The sequence below is a fragment of the Barbatula barbatula genome, assembly GCF_947034865.1.
Source record: "Barbatula barbatula genome assembly, chromosome: 2".
In the NCBI taxonomy this organism is placed as follows: domain Eukaryota; kingdom Metazoa; phylum Chordata; class Actinopteri; order Cypriniformes; family Nemacheilidae; genus Barbatula; species Barbatula barbatula.
This window is the reverse complement of record NC_136767.1, coordinates 14777591-14794253: the sequence shown is the minus strand read 5'-3', so window position 1 is coordinate 14794253 and position 16663 is coordinate 14777591. Positions and strand designations below refer to the sequence as shown.

Below are 16663 nucleotides of genomic sequence, written 5' to 3'. Positions count from 1 at the left end.
CCTTTTCAAAGTAGAATCGGAGATGATAGGTTCTCAAGTCAAACCCCATTCTGTCGGTCTCGACACAACGTCTCGTTCCCTTCATCAGGGAACCGAGGTTACATACGTAACCGAGAAGTTTTTGTACGATTCACAACGTACAAATTCATACAAATTAGTCACCTCTTAAATAGTTACAATATCCCATGAGATCAAGTTGAAATACATCTTAGACGACTGGCCGGGAACCCTGTCTAAAAAAATGGCCGCCAATTCATAAAGATGGCGGAACATAAACTGTACAATTGACTTACAGTAGCATTACTATTTATTTCAGGACTATTTTCTCCATCTCTAAAAATAATTTCAACATTTCAAGTTTTATAACACTCACCAATACTTGAGAATGTAATTTGTTCATCACTTGACAGCAAGAGCCACATCATCCAGTGACTCCATGCAGTGAGTGAAATGGAAGATCTTTTCCCACAAGTCACTCAACTCCTCCAGTCACACGCACACATTGGTGGTTTCTGTCGCTGCTCTGTCTCTCAGTGCCATTAGTCACGGTGTTGAGAGCGTAGTCAGACCCTGCACCTGTCCTGTCCCAATCTCACACACCCGGGGGAAATATAAATGCCTTGGGAAGAGACATCTGTTTGACTGCCCTCTTTTTATCCCTCTATCACACACTCACATGTACAGAAAGTTAGACCGGTTTAGCCCATATAGTTACCCATACTTAGGTTGTAATATGTTTAGTGTTTTTCGAAAATAACTGCTAATTTGCATTTACATTTTTGTTTCTATTCCATCAGACATAAGGATTATACAAATTATCTTGTTTATAAGCTATACAGCTAATCATGTGTCATTAATGTTCATAGTGTTAATGTTCATAGTATATAGTCATCTGTATATATTGTTCATAGTATATATTGTTCATAGTATATACCTACTGTCATATTTTCATAGAACATACCTACTGTAAAATATTTTCATAATCCATGCCCACTGTATAATATTTTCTCAATATTGTATTCTGTATTTATTCTAACTGTATATCCTGCACTTGCTAATTGCACTTCTGGTTAGACCTAAACTACATTTCGTTACACTGTACTTGTATATGTGTAATGACAATAAAGTTGAATCTAATCTAAATGTGTCACCACGTCAAGCTTCAATGACTGCTTGAAGTTGTTGTAATACTTGTGCAAGTGTCCCACCTCAATTGTCACGAGTGACAAAGCTGGACCACAGCGTCATTTAGCAACTGTGGGGAGAACTCAAACAGACACAGTATGCTGGGAAACCTAAGAATGTATAGTACCAGGAAGCTTTTTGTCAAAAACAATTTACTGCCAAGGATCACTCTCATTTGATGTGATATAGCTCATTACACATATCTATAATGCAAAATGAGCAGGACAAGCAAACATGCATCTTACTACTACTCTTTATCGCTTCGACTATTTGTTATCTATGTGTTTAAACAGGAAAAACATCTAAGTTGATTTTCACAGACGGACAGTGTCTTTATCCTCTGATCTGTGATATGCACTGAATTGCAGTCTCACCAGCAGGTGCTCCATTTCCTTAATCTTCTTTACACATCAATTTATGTCAAGTCACCATCAGTTTAATGCGATTGAAACTGACACCATTTATGACTCCCCATAATCCTTTTAGTCACATTTGTGCCTTTCACTCAAATGAGTCATTTTGTCAGGTTATGAGAAAAAAATAAAAATAAAGATTTACAACACATGCTCAAATTAACAACTTTGACCTATCTTAATAACAAAATTCCTGTACTGCATGTTAACTTTATGAAAGTGCTATTTGAAAATACAATTAGACATCATGACAGATTAATATACACTTTATTTAGAAGCTGAATGGTCTTTTATCAGACACATGCAAGCACAATCGTGCATTAAAGGGATACTTCACCCACATATGAAAATTCTGTCATCATTTACTCAGCTTTGAGTTGTTCCAAATCTGTACACAGTTCTTTGTTCTGATGAACACAGAGAAAGATATTTGTAAGAATGCTTATAACCAAACAGATCCCAACTACCATAGTAAGGAAAAAATATAATGGTGATCAAAAGAACTGTTTGCTGTCTTACATTCTTCAAAATGTCTTATTTTGTGTTCAACAGAACAAAAAAAATTTTTAAAGTAATTTTTCCTACTATGGGAGTCAATGGGGTTCGATATCTGTTTGGTTATAAGCATTCTTCCAAATATCTGAACAATATCAGAACAAAGACATGTATACACATTTGGATCAAATTCCATTTTTGGGTGAAGTATCTCTTTAATGTGTGAATGGAGATCAGAATATGAAAACAATTGAGCAATACTGTTTCTCATTGCACTGATATCAAAAGAGTGCTTGCGTTCGAATCAAATTGATATAGTTCACATTTTCTCCAAACAGCCAAAAAATGAGGCAAACAGTTATCTTGTTCATGAATCAGGATGAGTGCAAACATTTTTACATCTTCCAAAAATAACTTGAAAAAAACTTGAGAGAGCAATTCAGCTGTCAATCTCTGTCCAATCGAAAAGATCAAAGCTAATCAAAATAGCTCCTAAAGGCTTAACACATATGCATTAACATGTCATATGCCATGTTAACGTTAAATCCTGGCCTCGATCTAATGACTTCATTGTGTTTATTGTTGAAAGACTTCCCAGGCATATTGATTTTAAGCCTTACCGACTTTAAATATCTTTATAAACACTAAATGTTCATGTCAGGGCCTTAATGGATTTTTAACTGAACATTAGAAACACTCAATCTCATATTTGTATCACTATCTACAGTATATCATTACTATATATTCAAGTGTTTTTATTAACGCCCTTCTGTACAGCGATATATAAATAAAGAGAAGAAAGTAAGACCATAAAAAATATGCAAATATTGTATTGCCAAGATACTTGAAGCAAACCTAGAAACAACAGAACTGTGAACATTTTTGAGCACATCAAATCACTATTAGGTGTGACCACCTTTTGCCTGAAAACCGCTTTTGTTCTTGGCAACGCGCACACAGTTTTTTGGGCAGTTTTGCAGGTTTTTTTAAGCATCCTTTTTAGATTACGGATATAAATCACTGGTTTTATAGGCTGTCTCAGTTTCTTCTGTTTCTTGTCATGCTTGACTGGTTGGATGATGGCGAGATCAGGTCTTTCTGTGTGCCATACCTTCTGCTGAAGTCTCTTTAATACAGACAAATATCACTTCTTAATTTAAATTAATGGGAAAGCAAGTTTGGAAGTTTATACTTCCTCACAACACAGAAAAGATGCATAAATATCCTAAGCTGTGAATGCAAATTGAGCTATATTTAAAACAAAAGTGCTAATAATTCCAAAAACAATGTTTGTAAAGTGCACATTTCCATACAGGTCAGCATTTCATAACCGGAGGAAAAGGAAGTGATTATCTAGCTACTGCAGACTTACAGTTTGTCTTTGAGAGGTTTGTAAACACGAAACAATCAACTGCAACCCGTTCATGCAAATTTGAAGCCTATTATCCCTTTGAACAATTTAACAAATGACTTAACATATCTAATCTCACCTAGCAGAAAAATGCATAGCTTGCCACAGGCAGGACTACACACCATGAATAAAACATTATCTGTCTCTTTTTACTAAAAAGGGCAGCAAATGTGAAGGAAACCTTTAATGATTCCTAGCGGCTAAGCATGGCTGTTCAACAATGTTTAGTTTGAGCAAAGCCTCACCAGTTGCTCTATTATATTATGTACTGTAGCTGAATACTATACAATGAATTATTCATGAGTAAACACACTAGACTTGACTCCCCCTTGTTAAAAAGGCTTTCCAATGAAAAGTTCATTCAGATTTATTCATTACATTTTAAGCTATGGAAAGTTATTTTTTCCAACAACAACTTTTTGACGTCCAAGTTTCCACACTAGTTTTGGTTTACTAAATTTGTCTTACCCCATTTTTGACAACATGTTAGACTTAAAAGAAAAGGGAAATGAAAGGAAGAGTGGGGCTTCCACAAAGGGAAACACCATAACACAGTAGCATGGTGTAGGGGAATCTAACAGATGTAATGGAAAAGCTTGGGCCATAATTGCTTGACAATGGTGTTGCTAAAGATAAATATTCATAGCTATACATTTGCGTGTTAATTCGTGTGATTTCCTGGCGGTCATTAGGTGGTACATTGAACAACACATTTTATTGAAGGTGGTACTTGATCTGAAAAGTTTGAGAAAAACTGTTCTAGATATTCGTGTGTGTATTTATGTTCTAGTTGATCGTGTGTGTGTTTATCATCATCTTTATTCGACACTTTAGGCGAGTTAAAATGGAGCCACTGGTTAGTCCCCATCATTACAGGATGAATTAGTGATAGAATGGAAATATGTCCAGACGTACAGTGTGAACAGCTAAACAATCTCAAAACTGTTACTATGAACTTTTCAGCTTTCGTCCTCTGACCCTAATTCTGTTTTCATAACACATATGCGGTTTCTGGACTAAGATCTAAATTCTTGAAGATCCAATGCATCACGCCCTTCTAGGTCATTGTGTGCCAAAGGTTGTTTGTTATTACAGTTTGAACAGTAGAGATTCATCAAAGGAGTCAGGGCTGCGGTAGCCCATCCATAACACAGCCCATACAAAAGCGCTGAGTCAGTTAGTCATAAAAGCATCCTTTCCTTGCAAGACAAACATCCACGGAGGAAGGTCACCCAGCCCCATATTTATGAGAGAACAGCTTGTGCGTAGGTTCTTTTCTACCTCCACACAAAAGCAACACTTTGTTTCACGATGTCACTGCAACATGAATTTAAAGCCTATTTAGCTTTTTCTCTAACATGAGGTTGCGCCAAACACTGCGCGTTGAACTTTCAGTTTATGCATCTTAGTGTTGACATGATTTGGTGCAGAGCGTGTTTGTGCCAACGCTATAACTAGCACAAAAGCTTTGCTGTCAAAGACAACAGTGTAAATCAGTTTCATGAGAGGATAAATTAACTTAAGTGCAGAATGGCAGTATGCCAAAGTGAACACTGCATTGTGTTTGCGAGAACTGTAAATGAGAAAAAGTGCACATGTTGTCTCTAACAGATCAAAGAAAAACTGAGACATAAAAACATTACATTCTGTGATACAATACTGTATATAGTAACCAAATTATCTTTCTAAGAGGTAAAAGACTTGCTTACTCAAGCGCTAGCTGGTATGGTGGAACCGATGGCCGACCAGTAAGTTATCCAAACATGAAGGCTCTGAATATGTACTCTACCACCTCATCATCTTAATTCATCATTTTACTTTATGTACACTGTAAATAAACCTCGGCAGGACTCTGAGGACTATATTTAACCTGTCTAAAAGATGCACAGGGTGAAGATAAGAGCTGAGACGTGACTCATATGAAAGGCTTAATAGTGAGCTCTGACTATTTATAATGCATTAAAGTCATTAGATTGACTAAACAGAGAAGCGTCAACCAGAAGACTGCTGGGATCCAAGACAAGCTGAAGCATGTAACATCTGACAGCATCTGGCAGCCAATAGAATAAGAATAGAATAGTCATTACGCATTTTGCTAATATACAATTTATGCCAACGTTCTCAGTAATGTAAAGCCTGCAGTCACATGTTTCAGTATTTTTGAAACATTATCTGTCTGGGTTGTTATAATCCTATAAAACATGACGTCACATAAGCAATGAATTACAATACTTTTTCATATGGTGTGATGAGGTGAACTAAATCATCCCTTTGAAAACACAGGTGCTTTTCATGGATGCGTCAGAGCCTGAAGATTATTTCATTTCTTTTTCAAACTCACCGTTTCAAAGCGAGCAGATGGGCATAAAAGCATTTATAGTTGCCATAGTAACACAGGGTTGCATGACATCAAATGAATGCTTTTGACATTAGCTACTAGAAAACCCCACTGAGGGTTCACAGAGCAAAAAACTATATTAAAAAAGAATATCTTGGGATATGTTAAAAAACTGTATTAAGTTTCTTCTTGGAATTTTTTCTTTGTGACGTTTTTTTATCTAATTGGCCAACTGTGGCATTCATCAGCCAGCATTGCAAAATAAGACCTGACTGTGTATGTGGCATGATATGAAAAAAGCAGACTGCTGGGATGAAAAATCAGTAATAGGTTGCTAAGGACAACCATCATTATTCAGAAATATGTGACCGCCGAATGCCACATTTGACCAATCAGAATAATGCATCCTAGAGAGCTGTGAAATAATTTCATTTAATGGCCTCTGTATAATTGACTGTTGTCCCTGGCAACCAATCCTACGCTGTCCTTGTTTCGCTTCTCTCATATAGTGCTGAGCAGTTGCTTTCTTCTCACATAATGAAATCTTTTCAACTCAAATCAATGCTTAATGTCATTTATTTAGTAGCCGGCACAATATGCAGGATAATGTTCTGTCAGCAGGTCATTATAAGGAAATAAACATCAGAATGATAAAAGACCCCTCTGCATTGAGTTGGGGACTTGATTACGTTGTTGTTTATTTTGCAATATTAAGCAACTGACTGTACATTATTCCATCCGTAAGGTAATAAATAAGCGAAATGTGCATGTGTTAGTATGCAGCTGCACACAATCATGTTATTAGAATATCAGAAAGCAGTTCTTATGTTCATACAGTAAGGTGACTACAAGATCATCACGTGCACAAGCAAAACCACACAAGCCAAAATCATTATCATTAAAAGATTTGTTTTATGTGAACCATAAACTCCCTTCTTCTCGATAGCAAACAGATCATGCATTGAAACAGAGAAGGTGGACAAGGGATTGACTCCTGCAAGTTTGCTTAGAACAAAAGCCCTGCGAAAAATCTATTTGGCTTTGGCACATTGTAATAGCATTAATCCTTAAAGCTCATCTCGTTGGAGTTAAGCCTTCTGCACTGATCTCATGTGTTGACTGGATCTGGAGCAGAGTCCCGTGGAGAAAGCCATTGTTCGACACGAAAACGTTAGAATAATACTAGGCCTGGATCCTCCTGTGTGTCTGTGGGAATGCTGGATTCTCCTAGGTTACATCAGGCAGAGAAAGCTTGCCTGGTGCCCCAGAGTTTAAAAATGAGAATATGATTTTGACAACTACCGTGAGTTCCCTCAAGATTATGAGAAACATGAGCAATGTTGGTGTGCTGCAGTAAAAGTGAACCAAGTGAATTTTGTTTTTTACCAAATTTCGTCTAAAAAGTTGGTCTTCACTGTCACACACAAATGACAGATCAATGAAGAACATCACTTATAGGACAAGCAAGTGGCAATTTAAAGATTTAGATGAAAGAAGCTGTCACGCATCCATAAGTTACTATACATCAGCTTATTTGCAAGGTCTGCATTCAACCCTGATGTTGTTTAAAGCCACCTGTAAATAAAACCTAAAACATTTTGTGAGATGATTTGCAGTATAAAAACTAATCTGTCCTAAGGCGTCCCACAATTTCCTTAAAAAGTGTATAAAATCAATCTGTCTCAGTTGACCTATGAAAAGATCACCTAAGGTGGATCTAAGTTTGGTTGCAAATGTTAGTCAAACTAGAGATGCAAAAAAAATGAAGTTTGTATGTGTTACATCATTTGGTGCTAATTTAATTTAACAGATTTGTATAATCTTTAAAAAACAGCTAAAAACGCATATCTTCCGTCAACACTTCGCTGATTGATTTATCCTAATTCTCTTCCCTTTCCTTCTTTCAAAAAAACCCACTTACTAACCTCACTATTCTTAGCTTTGTATACTGTGCTAGGCTTTAATGGACTAGTTTGATGCACTTATGTATTTTGTTGCCTATGTTGTTATAATTGCTTCCAATGTTTCCTCATCTGTAAGTCGCTTTGGATAAAAGCGTTTGCTAAATGACTAAATGTAAATGTAAATGTAATCTTCACAAAGTAATACACACTGGAAAAGAAAATATAGTTTGCTTACGGAGTTGTGATCCCCCAGTGGTTTTTCAATCAGTGTCCCAAATATCGTGGGCTGCAAGAAAGTAGACATCGATCAATAATAGAAGAAATGTAGATACAAACTAAAGCTGTCACACAGTTCATGAGCAGCGTCTTAAATAATTACATTTATCAACTTCAAATGTATGTAGAGGAATAAATCATGTGACCTCTATACCCCATGATCAAGGTACACAAGGATTTCAGATAAACAGGCAATCCAGTTAAGAAGCAAATGCAAAGTCATTAAACTGTTATTAACAAATTATTAACAAGTTACTGCAAACTCCAAGTTACATAAGGGCTTCAGTAGGTTATGTTTGTTTACAAAGTGTGAGAAAAGCTATGCAACTAATCTGAGATAAAACATCTGTAGAAAATACTGCAAAATGTTCTTGCTCCCTTTGTATAGAATATGATAGTAAAGCTATTTTAAAAAATCTTCACTGTTGCATTATGATGTGCATTTTACTGAGATTTGCCACATGATTTATCACTCATATTATGTATTATGTGCTTATTTTTCATAGAGCTATTTTATTGCCTACAATAAATTGGTATCCAGACATTATTATGAACCTTCTTTTAGTTTAGTGCACTGTGTACTGCCTTGCCAGGATATTGCAAACCTGACATGAACTCAGTGATAATACTATTAAGACAGATAGCTGATGACTCGATGTCATCATTTTATGCACTGCTTTTGAGTTTTATAAAACCTAAAAATACCACCCAAAACTAAAGTTTAAGCAAAAGTGTGAAAATATTCCATCAGAACAATGTCAGAGATTTTATGTGCCTTTATTCCACAACAACACCCAGGGCTGATGTCCAGAACACTCGCTCCACAACAGCTCCGGTGATGTTTAATGACTGGGGCTGAGAAGAAAATGACCGTAATAAAAGAGCAAACTATATTACTCATGTGAGCAGGTGTCTATGTCAAGATTTATGGAAATCATGTGACTGTTATAGAGAGGATAGGAGCTTGTTTGGCTAATTCAAGTCTAGACCTTCAAATAACAAATGAGACAATACAACAAAGCTCCTCGCCCTACAAGTCCATCGGTCAGTGATCCAAAGCAATTAACAAAACGACAGGGCTGCATTATGGCACCCAGTGGATCCTGTAGAGAACGAGAAAATGAAAGACTGGGTGAGCACAGGAAGTCATGCGTGTAATTAAAACCATTCTACTAATGCTATGCATGGAATCATAATGGGATACACTAACAAACCCACTGCAAAAAAATACAGTGACAAGCATTATTAAGTCTTGCATTAATTACGGTCAGCTGGCTCAAAAAGGTAATCCTAGTGAAATAATCGCAGGAATGTTTGTAGTTTGTAGCACAGCTGGAAGGAATTTGATCACATGTATAAACCGAGTATACTGAATCATTCCTATTCATATTCTAGATATAGTTACAATATTGTCACTACTTGTAGACTTCACTAAAGAACTCAAAATATTTCTCATATTAAATGCTGTGTGGGCTAGAATGCAGTTTTCTGGTATTCTTCATAATCCTCAGCCATGCAAAGCGCACTATCTGAATAAAAGGAGGAATATATGATCGTCCTCATGTGCCAGAAACCAGATATTTTGCACACAGTATCATCAGTCCCTGGCACTAAAGGAGCCAGCAGTGTCTACTGAGGTTTCTGCTTTAATGGACACACTAGGGGAATCCACACTGCCACAGGTGCACCAGCCCCCTTTAATCATTCAGATGATTGCATCTTCTGTCACACACTGAGGTCTGTATGAAAAACAGATGTTCACCAGCAGACCACATATTATCCAAATAAATAAAATTTACTGTAATGTCAGAATCTATTATAAAGTCTTTTATGGTGACAAACATGAAAACCACAATGAACTTTGAAATTGCTTGACTGCCATAAGCTTTCGAAGCAGTTAACAAAGCTAATTTAACAAATCAGGTTAATTATGAGTTTTTCAGGTGCAGGTGTAGTGTATCAAGTTATATATAAAACAGCTGGTGGCCCCTGATGTGCGATTAAAAAAAATGTTCTTTTTAAAAGGAATGTGAGTTTTGTTAGCGCAAACCTTGAGAAAACTTGGGTAGTTTGTTTAGTAATTTATATAATGAGAATGATGGAGTATTTTAATTGGTCTTTTTTTATCTGATTTCAGACACATCATTCATTTGAGTGAATTGATAGTTAGATATAGATTCCAGAAGACACCTGAAGATGACTGATCAAGTGAAACAGCAAGATGAGACAGCAGGGTTTTTTTGGCGAGGCACACTGGTTACTATGATATACTGCGCGTGGAAAATACAGCGTTGCTAAAAGCGTGGTGCTGTACATCCACATGCATAAACGCTCTAGTGAACACTGACTTTTCCTTTATCTAGATCAGTGGTTTTCAAACTAGAGAACATGTTTTTTCTTCAAGCTAGTCAGCAGTAATAGTGGACACAAAACACTTTTATGTAGTGCACCGCAAACCGAGCACTACAAATTACTCTTATGGGGGAATTATTAACTTTGTGAGGACTTGCAGAAAGACTACAAACCTATATTAAAGACTGAAAATGTTGAAAGAATATTTAACACAGAAGACAAGCATGAATCCTGAATATGCATAAACATGCAGACATAGATCGGCTTTATATAACAAACAGATATCCAGTGATCAGACTATAAATGGGACAGGTGTGTTGTCATAGTTTTTCATTTCCTGTCGTGTCACGTACCACCAGGGGTCTCTTCGAGTCTACCACTAGTGGTGCGCGTACATCACAGTTTGAGAACAACTGATCTAGATCATACTGTACATACCTTATCAATTTACAAATGGATTTCTCAAGAGATTTTATCAGTAGAATATGGGTTAGAAATGCACTGACATGGTATTGTATTTAAAATCACAAACACAAACTGATTCTTTATGCCCTTACTTATGCTTTAGTGTGCAACATGTTGAAGTTGCCAGTAAGTAACAAGACCATAAGTGATTTCAAAACCAACCACGATACTCGACATGGTATCAGTTAGAAAACAATTTCACTCTGGCAGGAATATCAGACTGGTTACAAATGTGGACGCAAGTTTCTGTACCTAATCTTAGCTACGGCCATAGCATCAGCCAACAAACAGGCTACAGGAGCTCTGAGCCAGCTAATAAAGCCAGCCATCCAATTCTTAATCAGTTGGAGTGAAGTTTTGGCAGCGAAACGTGTGTGAAACGCCACAACTGCATGCAGAGGCATAATGAGGGTCCGTTAAACCCTCGGCCCCTTGTGACAAGAAAAAAGGGAAAATCAATTGCTTTCCTTTTCTGGCATCTGAAAATAACACAGCGTGATTTACACAGCCTAGCAGACACGCTAATGTTTTAAAGCAAATCAAAGCCACAGTGGCAGGTCGACACATTTAAAATACATGTTCAGCAACCTTAAATGTATCGCTTTGGAGCGTGCTGTCATTGTTACAGGTGTATAAGGCGTTAATGTATCTAGTATGTCACTACATTTCATCTCTTGAGGCCTTAAATCAGTTTGAGGTTGAGTGCAATGTGTCATCATTTGAAATGGCCACATTCTGGCTTGACCTATCAGGCAATCCACTTATGCTGTATATTAATACAAAGGAAAGAGATTTGATCAATCAAATCCTAGAGATTGGGGGCATTATTTTATCCTTTCATCCTCTAAACGACAAATCCAGACTGATTGGACAAATGCTGATTTACGCTGGTTTAACCCTTTGAGTATATATTGTGTGTATGTATGTATGTATATATATGTAACATTATTTGGTTTAAAATATATACTGTATATTTTAAACCAAATTATGCTGTGAGTCTAGACCCATAAGAATTGTCTGAGTACTATGTAAAAAAAAGATTTTTTAAACATTTTATTTTTTAACAGATTTTTCACAGATTGTTTTAAATGCTGTATTTTCATGATTTTCCATTTTTTACAGTGTAACTAAAACACAAACGCCATACAAGGGTTAATATTAGGTTGTTTAAGAGACAAGATCGAGAAGCAAAACATTTTCTCATATCATGCTCATCTTACAAACTGGATGGCGTGACATAGAAGAAAATCCATTTACCATTTACTGAAGCATTTCTATGAAACTTGCAAATTACGCACACACACAAAGCAATGTAATAGAAGTGAAGAATTAGGAAAAAAGGGTCATAGCTCAGTGTTAAAGCCAAAGCTTTTAGAGCAGAATCAGAAGGGTGATAGAAAGACATTTAAGATAATTGGTGCCTTATTCATATTGACACTTTTGATTACGCCAAGGCATAAGACTACTGAAGAATATAATTCTGCACAAATTTCAAAGTAATATGTTTTGGGTCATTCTTATGCTCTGTTGGCCAATAGAGTGATCTCACAGAGAAAAAAACTAAAAACACAAGCCCAGTCCAAGAAGTCATTCGAAGCCTTTTGATGTCACACAAAACTACACACAATGAAACATGAGCCCCCATAATGCTTGTCTCGTACACCCTTTCTCAGGACCTCAACTACTCAGAGAACAGAATCCAACTTGATTCTTTAATCTCCAGAGCAATTTATCTTTGGCAGCAAATGTCACTGGGTTAATTGTTATTCTGTCTGCATAAACGCTCCTTTATGTCACGTTTTAATGATGGTGCTTATAATACTGTTTGGGCCTGTAAGTCCAATGTAAAAGTCAGGTGAGACTCATCAAAAGCAGTCGCACCCAAATCCTGTGAATCCTCTCAAAAGTCTTCTTCAAAAATGCATCTTCAAAAAATGCATCGAAATGCACGCAATCAAAGCCGGTCAACCCCGGCTCTGGTTGAGCCCTGGCACAAATGCATTAAGAGCAAGCAGTGCACACGCAGAGAAAGAGATTCTGACTTCAGAAAGATGAAAGTCATGTATAAGCATTCCTGGACGCTCTTCAGAAGGGCTGTGACTGTCTACGTGCGTGAGGATCAAAGCGTTCCCTCTAGTGCCTGGCTGATGCCACAGTGTGTGGGGGCTAATGTTAATGGAAACAGGGGAGGGGAGGATGGGGGGGGCTTTACTGCTGCATTGTCTGAAGGGCAGGGACAGTGGATCAGGCTACAGTCATGCTGTACACACAGGTGTAAGAAAAGACCCGACTCCTGGTGAGACTGGTGATGTCATTTGACTGAATAATATGTAATGTGATCAAGGGTCACATAAATGTTAAAGCTATGTGTGTTTTAATATTTACTGCCTTCTATCACAGCTGTATTAATAGAGACAACAGAAAGCTATTTGATGCATTCAAAACATTGTTCTGTTTGAGTGGCCCAACATATTACCAACCTCAATGGCATTTCTTATGGGTTGTCCATTAGTTTGTCGAACCAATGGAAGACAGAAGAAAAGCTTGAAACTTTCTATATCTGTTTTGTTATACATGTTATTCCAATCTGTTACTTGTAGAACACTTTTAAGTTTAACTGTAATATTTCAAGCTTGGTGAAAATCTCAATATGCAATACAATTCCATATATCATATCAAAATACACAATAGACATGTTTTAGGTCTGACTGTCACAAAACCAGTAGTGGGAAATATATTATTTATATTTCTTGTCTGAATGTCACAATCAATATATCTGGTTACCTATAGCCCATGACACAGTGGAAAGACTCAGATGTTGAACATACCCGTTGTTTGGTGACATGCCTCAGTCCGATATGTGGCTGACTCCTGCACTGTGGGGGAAAGAGAGAATGTATTGTTGGTTTAAACATGCACATTAAATCTAAAACATAACGTTTTCAGTTTTTTTTTTTTGATTGATGCAAAGATATGTAGTCTTTCAGGAAAGGCCTTTATACACCTCTGAAGATGTAGTTAATTATATCATATTGCATTTCTGTCAATAGATCCTTCAAAAAATGATGATTTCAGATTGGGCTTGTTGGTGCGGTTCGACCGTGCGTGTGACTGTTCCCGGCACCCCTGCAGCGTTGGTTTGGTTTCAAACTCAACTTGATTCTGTCGAACCCTGGTGTTCATCTTACATAACCAAAAATGTGCAGGGCGCATTACAGAATCAATATATTTAGTTTTTATTAATTTGGTGCTATTATGCGCAGCATAGTAAATTACATGTGGGTTTACTGTATGTACGTTGCATGCAGATGGCTTTCTGCTGCTTGCAAACAGACCATTTTGAGGAAACAGTTGATTACCATTGACCTGCCGCTCTGATTTCACTCGCAACACAGAAATACGATGCAGGCTCACTCTTGCTTGTTTTATTGAAGGAAATAGATCATAATCGGCTTAAACACATGCCCAAGTCAATTTATTTCCTCATCAAGTGCTTACCCAGGTCCGTGCTGCTATCAAATTCATGTGAACCAAGCGTCTCGAGTTCGGTAGTCAGGTGCGCCCCTGGGTTTGCTTGACAGCTTTCACATTAGCGCTTGTTCATTGCAACCGTTCCGAACTTAAGTTCAAGTGTGAAAGCCACATAAGAGTGTGGAATAGTGCAGTATATTTACACTATGTTTTTACCCTATGTTGTGCTTTTTTCATACTATTTTAGACATGGCACATGGCAGATCACTCCAAGATGTCCGAGTGAAGAGGGGTGCAGATGCAGCAACCGATCACCATTTATTAGTTGCAAAACTGAAAATGAAGCTAAAAAAGAACTTCACAGACACACATGCCAAAAGACAGAAATTCAATGTTGGTTTCCTGAAAGATCCACAGATCCATGAAGACTACATGCTCACGTTGAAAAATAAGTTCAAAGTGCTGCAAGAGCTGCATGATGAGGAAACAGACCTCCACAACATGTGGAAATCAGTGAAAAATGCCCTAACCATAACCTGCCCGGAAGTAATAGTACCAAAGAAGCCTAAACAGAAAGATTGGATGACAGCAGGGACCATGCCAGGATAAAAGTGAGAAAACAGATGAAAGAAGCCCTCAACATTAGCCGCACAAGAGCAACAAAGGTAGCATCACAAGCCAAGCAGCGAGCAACTCCGAGACGGATCATGCTCACCAGCCATCGTGAGGTTCTGGGAAGCTGTGACCAGGCCGCTAGACATTGTGACGAAGGAACTAGTTAGGGGATCTGCTTCATCGCTCCCATGGGGGAAGTTCAATGGTTGGCAGCATGGCTGTCTCGCCAGGGACGTGGCCCTGATGAGGCAAGCGGGTCTGCTTATTTATTTGAATGGACGCGGCAATGGCATGTCGCAACATCGAGTCGAGACAGCTGCATGTCGACCGCCCGATGTCCTGAGTCTCCCCGGATGGTTCCCATCCAGAGCACTACCTGGAGGGCTCCTGACGGGGAGTTTATGCCCTCCACTGTGCGGAGGGGCGGGGCTGCTGGGAAGCAGACGCCTGGCGGGGGCCGGGTCATGGCGGGGGAGGTTGTTCCTCCGTCTGCTGCCGACCATCGAAAACTGTTGTCTTCAACGGTGTAACCAGCACCCCACGCTCATGACCAAGAAAGCGGGCTTTCTCTGCATCTCACGTCTGCGCAAGGTTGAGCCAAAGGTTGTGCTTTGCCCTGACTAACTGCTCCAACACCTTAGCCGGGTGCATCCTGCCATGGCGTGAAGAGCATAGGTAGCTTGATCCGCACTGCAGCCCGACACTCACGGTGGCCCAGGTAAGCATGGTTGACATCTCCGCGTCGGTTTCGACCTGGGCTCGACCGGCCGTAGCCGGGAGCTGCAGGGAGTCCTCAGCATCTGATTTCACAAAGTCGCCACAAAGAAACCTGGAGAAAAATTAAAACAACCATCAGGAAAGTCCAGACCTTTATCAACAGCTGTCTACGCAGAATCCTTCAGATCCGCTAACCAGATACCATCAGAAGTGGCAATTAATGGCAGAGGACAAACCAGCTTCCTGTAGAACAAGAAATCAGGAAGAGAAAGTGGAGATGGATAGGGCACACCTTGGGAAAACCAAGTACAAGCATCACCAGACAGGCCCCGACCTGGAATCCACAAGGAAAGAGAAAAAGGGGAGACCTAAAAACACCTGGAGAAGAGACTTGGAGGCAGATACCAAAGAGATGGGGCATACCTGGAAAGAGCTGGAAAGATAGCCCAGGACCGCGGACACTGGAGAAGTTGTTGATGGCCTATGCTCCGAGAGGAGTGAAAAGGATTAAGAAGAAATGGAGACAAACAAACCTGCACTATTTTCCAAAGAAGAGATTCGTAACCAGAGTTAAGACTAAGTCGACGCTACAACTCACCAGCTGCATAAACACACACACAAATACCTGAACTAAGACAACTGACTGATTAGTGATTATACCTACTATCCCTACTCACAAAACAACTAGCCGTCACACACACATAAAACATTTACTAAACTACAGATACATATAGTATATGTACATGACTACTGCTTTTGCATGAAGGAAAGGATAAGAACTTGTCACAAAAACAATAGAGTTTAATTCAGAAAAAGATTGTCATCATATGACATCACAGGTCAATCAAAACCTGTACATATGTTTTGTATCAATGGTTTTCCATACATTGAAAGGGTGCCAATGTGATTGGAGACCAAAGTTCATCAAAAAATATTTTTTTCTGCAGAATAAAGAAAGTCATACAGGTTTGAAATGCGTGAGGGTGAGTGCATTATGACAGAATCCCCCTCACAAGAAAAC

General features: G+C 38.4%; 1 protein-coding gene across 1 annotated transcript in view; it reads right to left on the bottom strand.

Annotated features, from left to right (window-relative positions):
* rasgef1ba (RasGEF domain family, member 1Ba) overlaps window positions 1-16663 on the bottom strand; it is a 59893-nt gene that overhangs the window by 31783 nt on the left and 11447 nt on the right. The window contains exons 2-3 of the mRNA XM_079483039.1: window positions 13668-13715; window positions 7982-8032 (exon numbers count right to left, since the gene is read on the bottom strand). Of these exons, the coding sequence (XP_079339165.1) occupies window positions 7982-8032; window positions 13668-13715 (99 nt within the window). The remainder of the gene's footprint in view (window positions 1-7981; window positions 8033-13667; window positions 13716-16663) is intronic.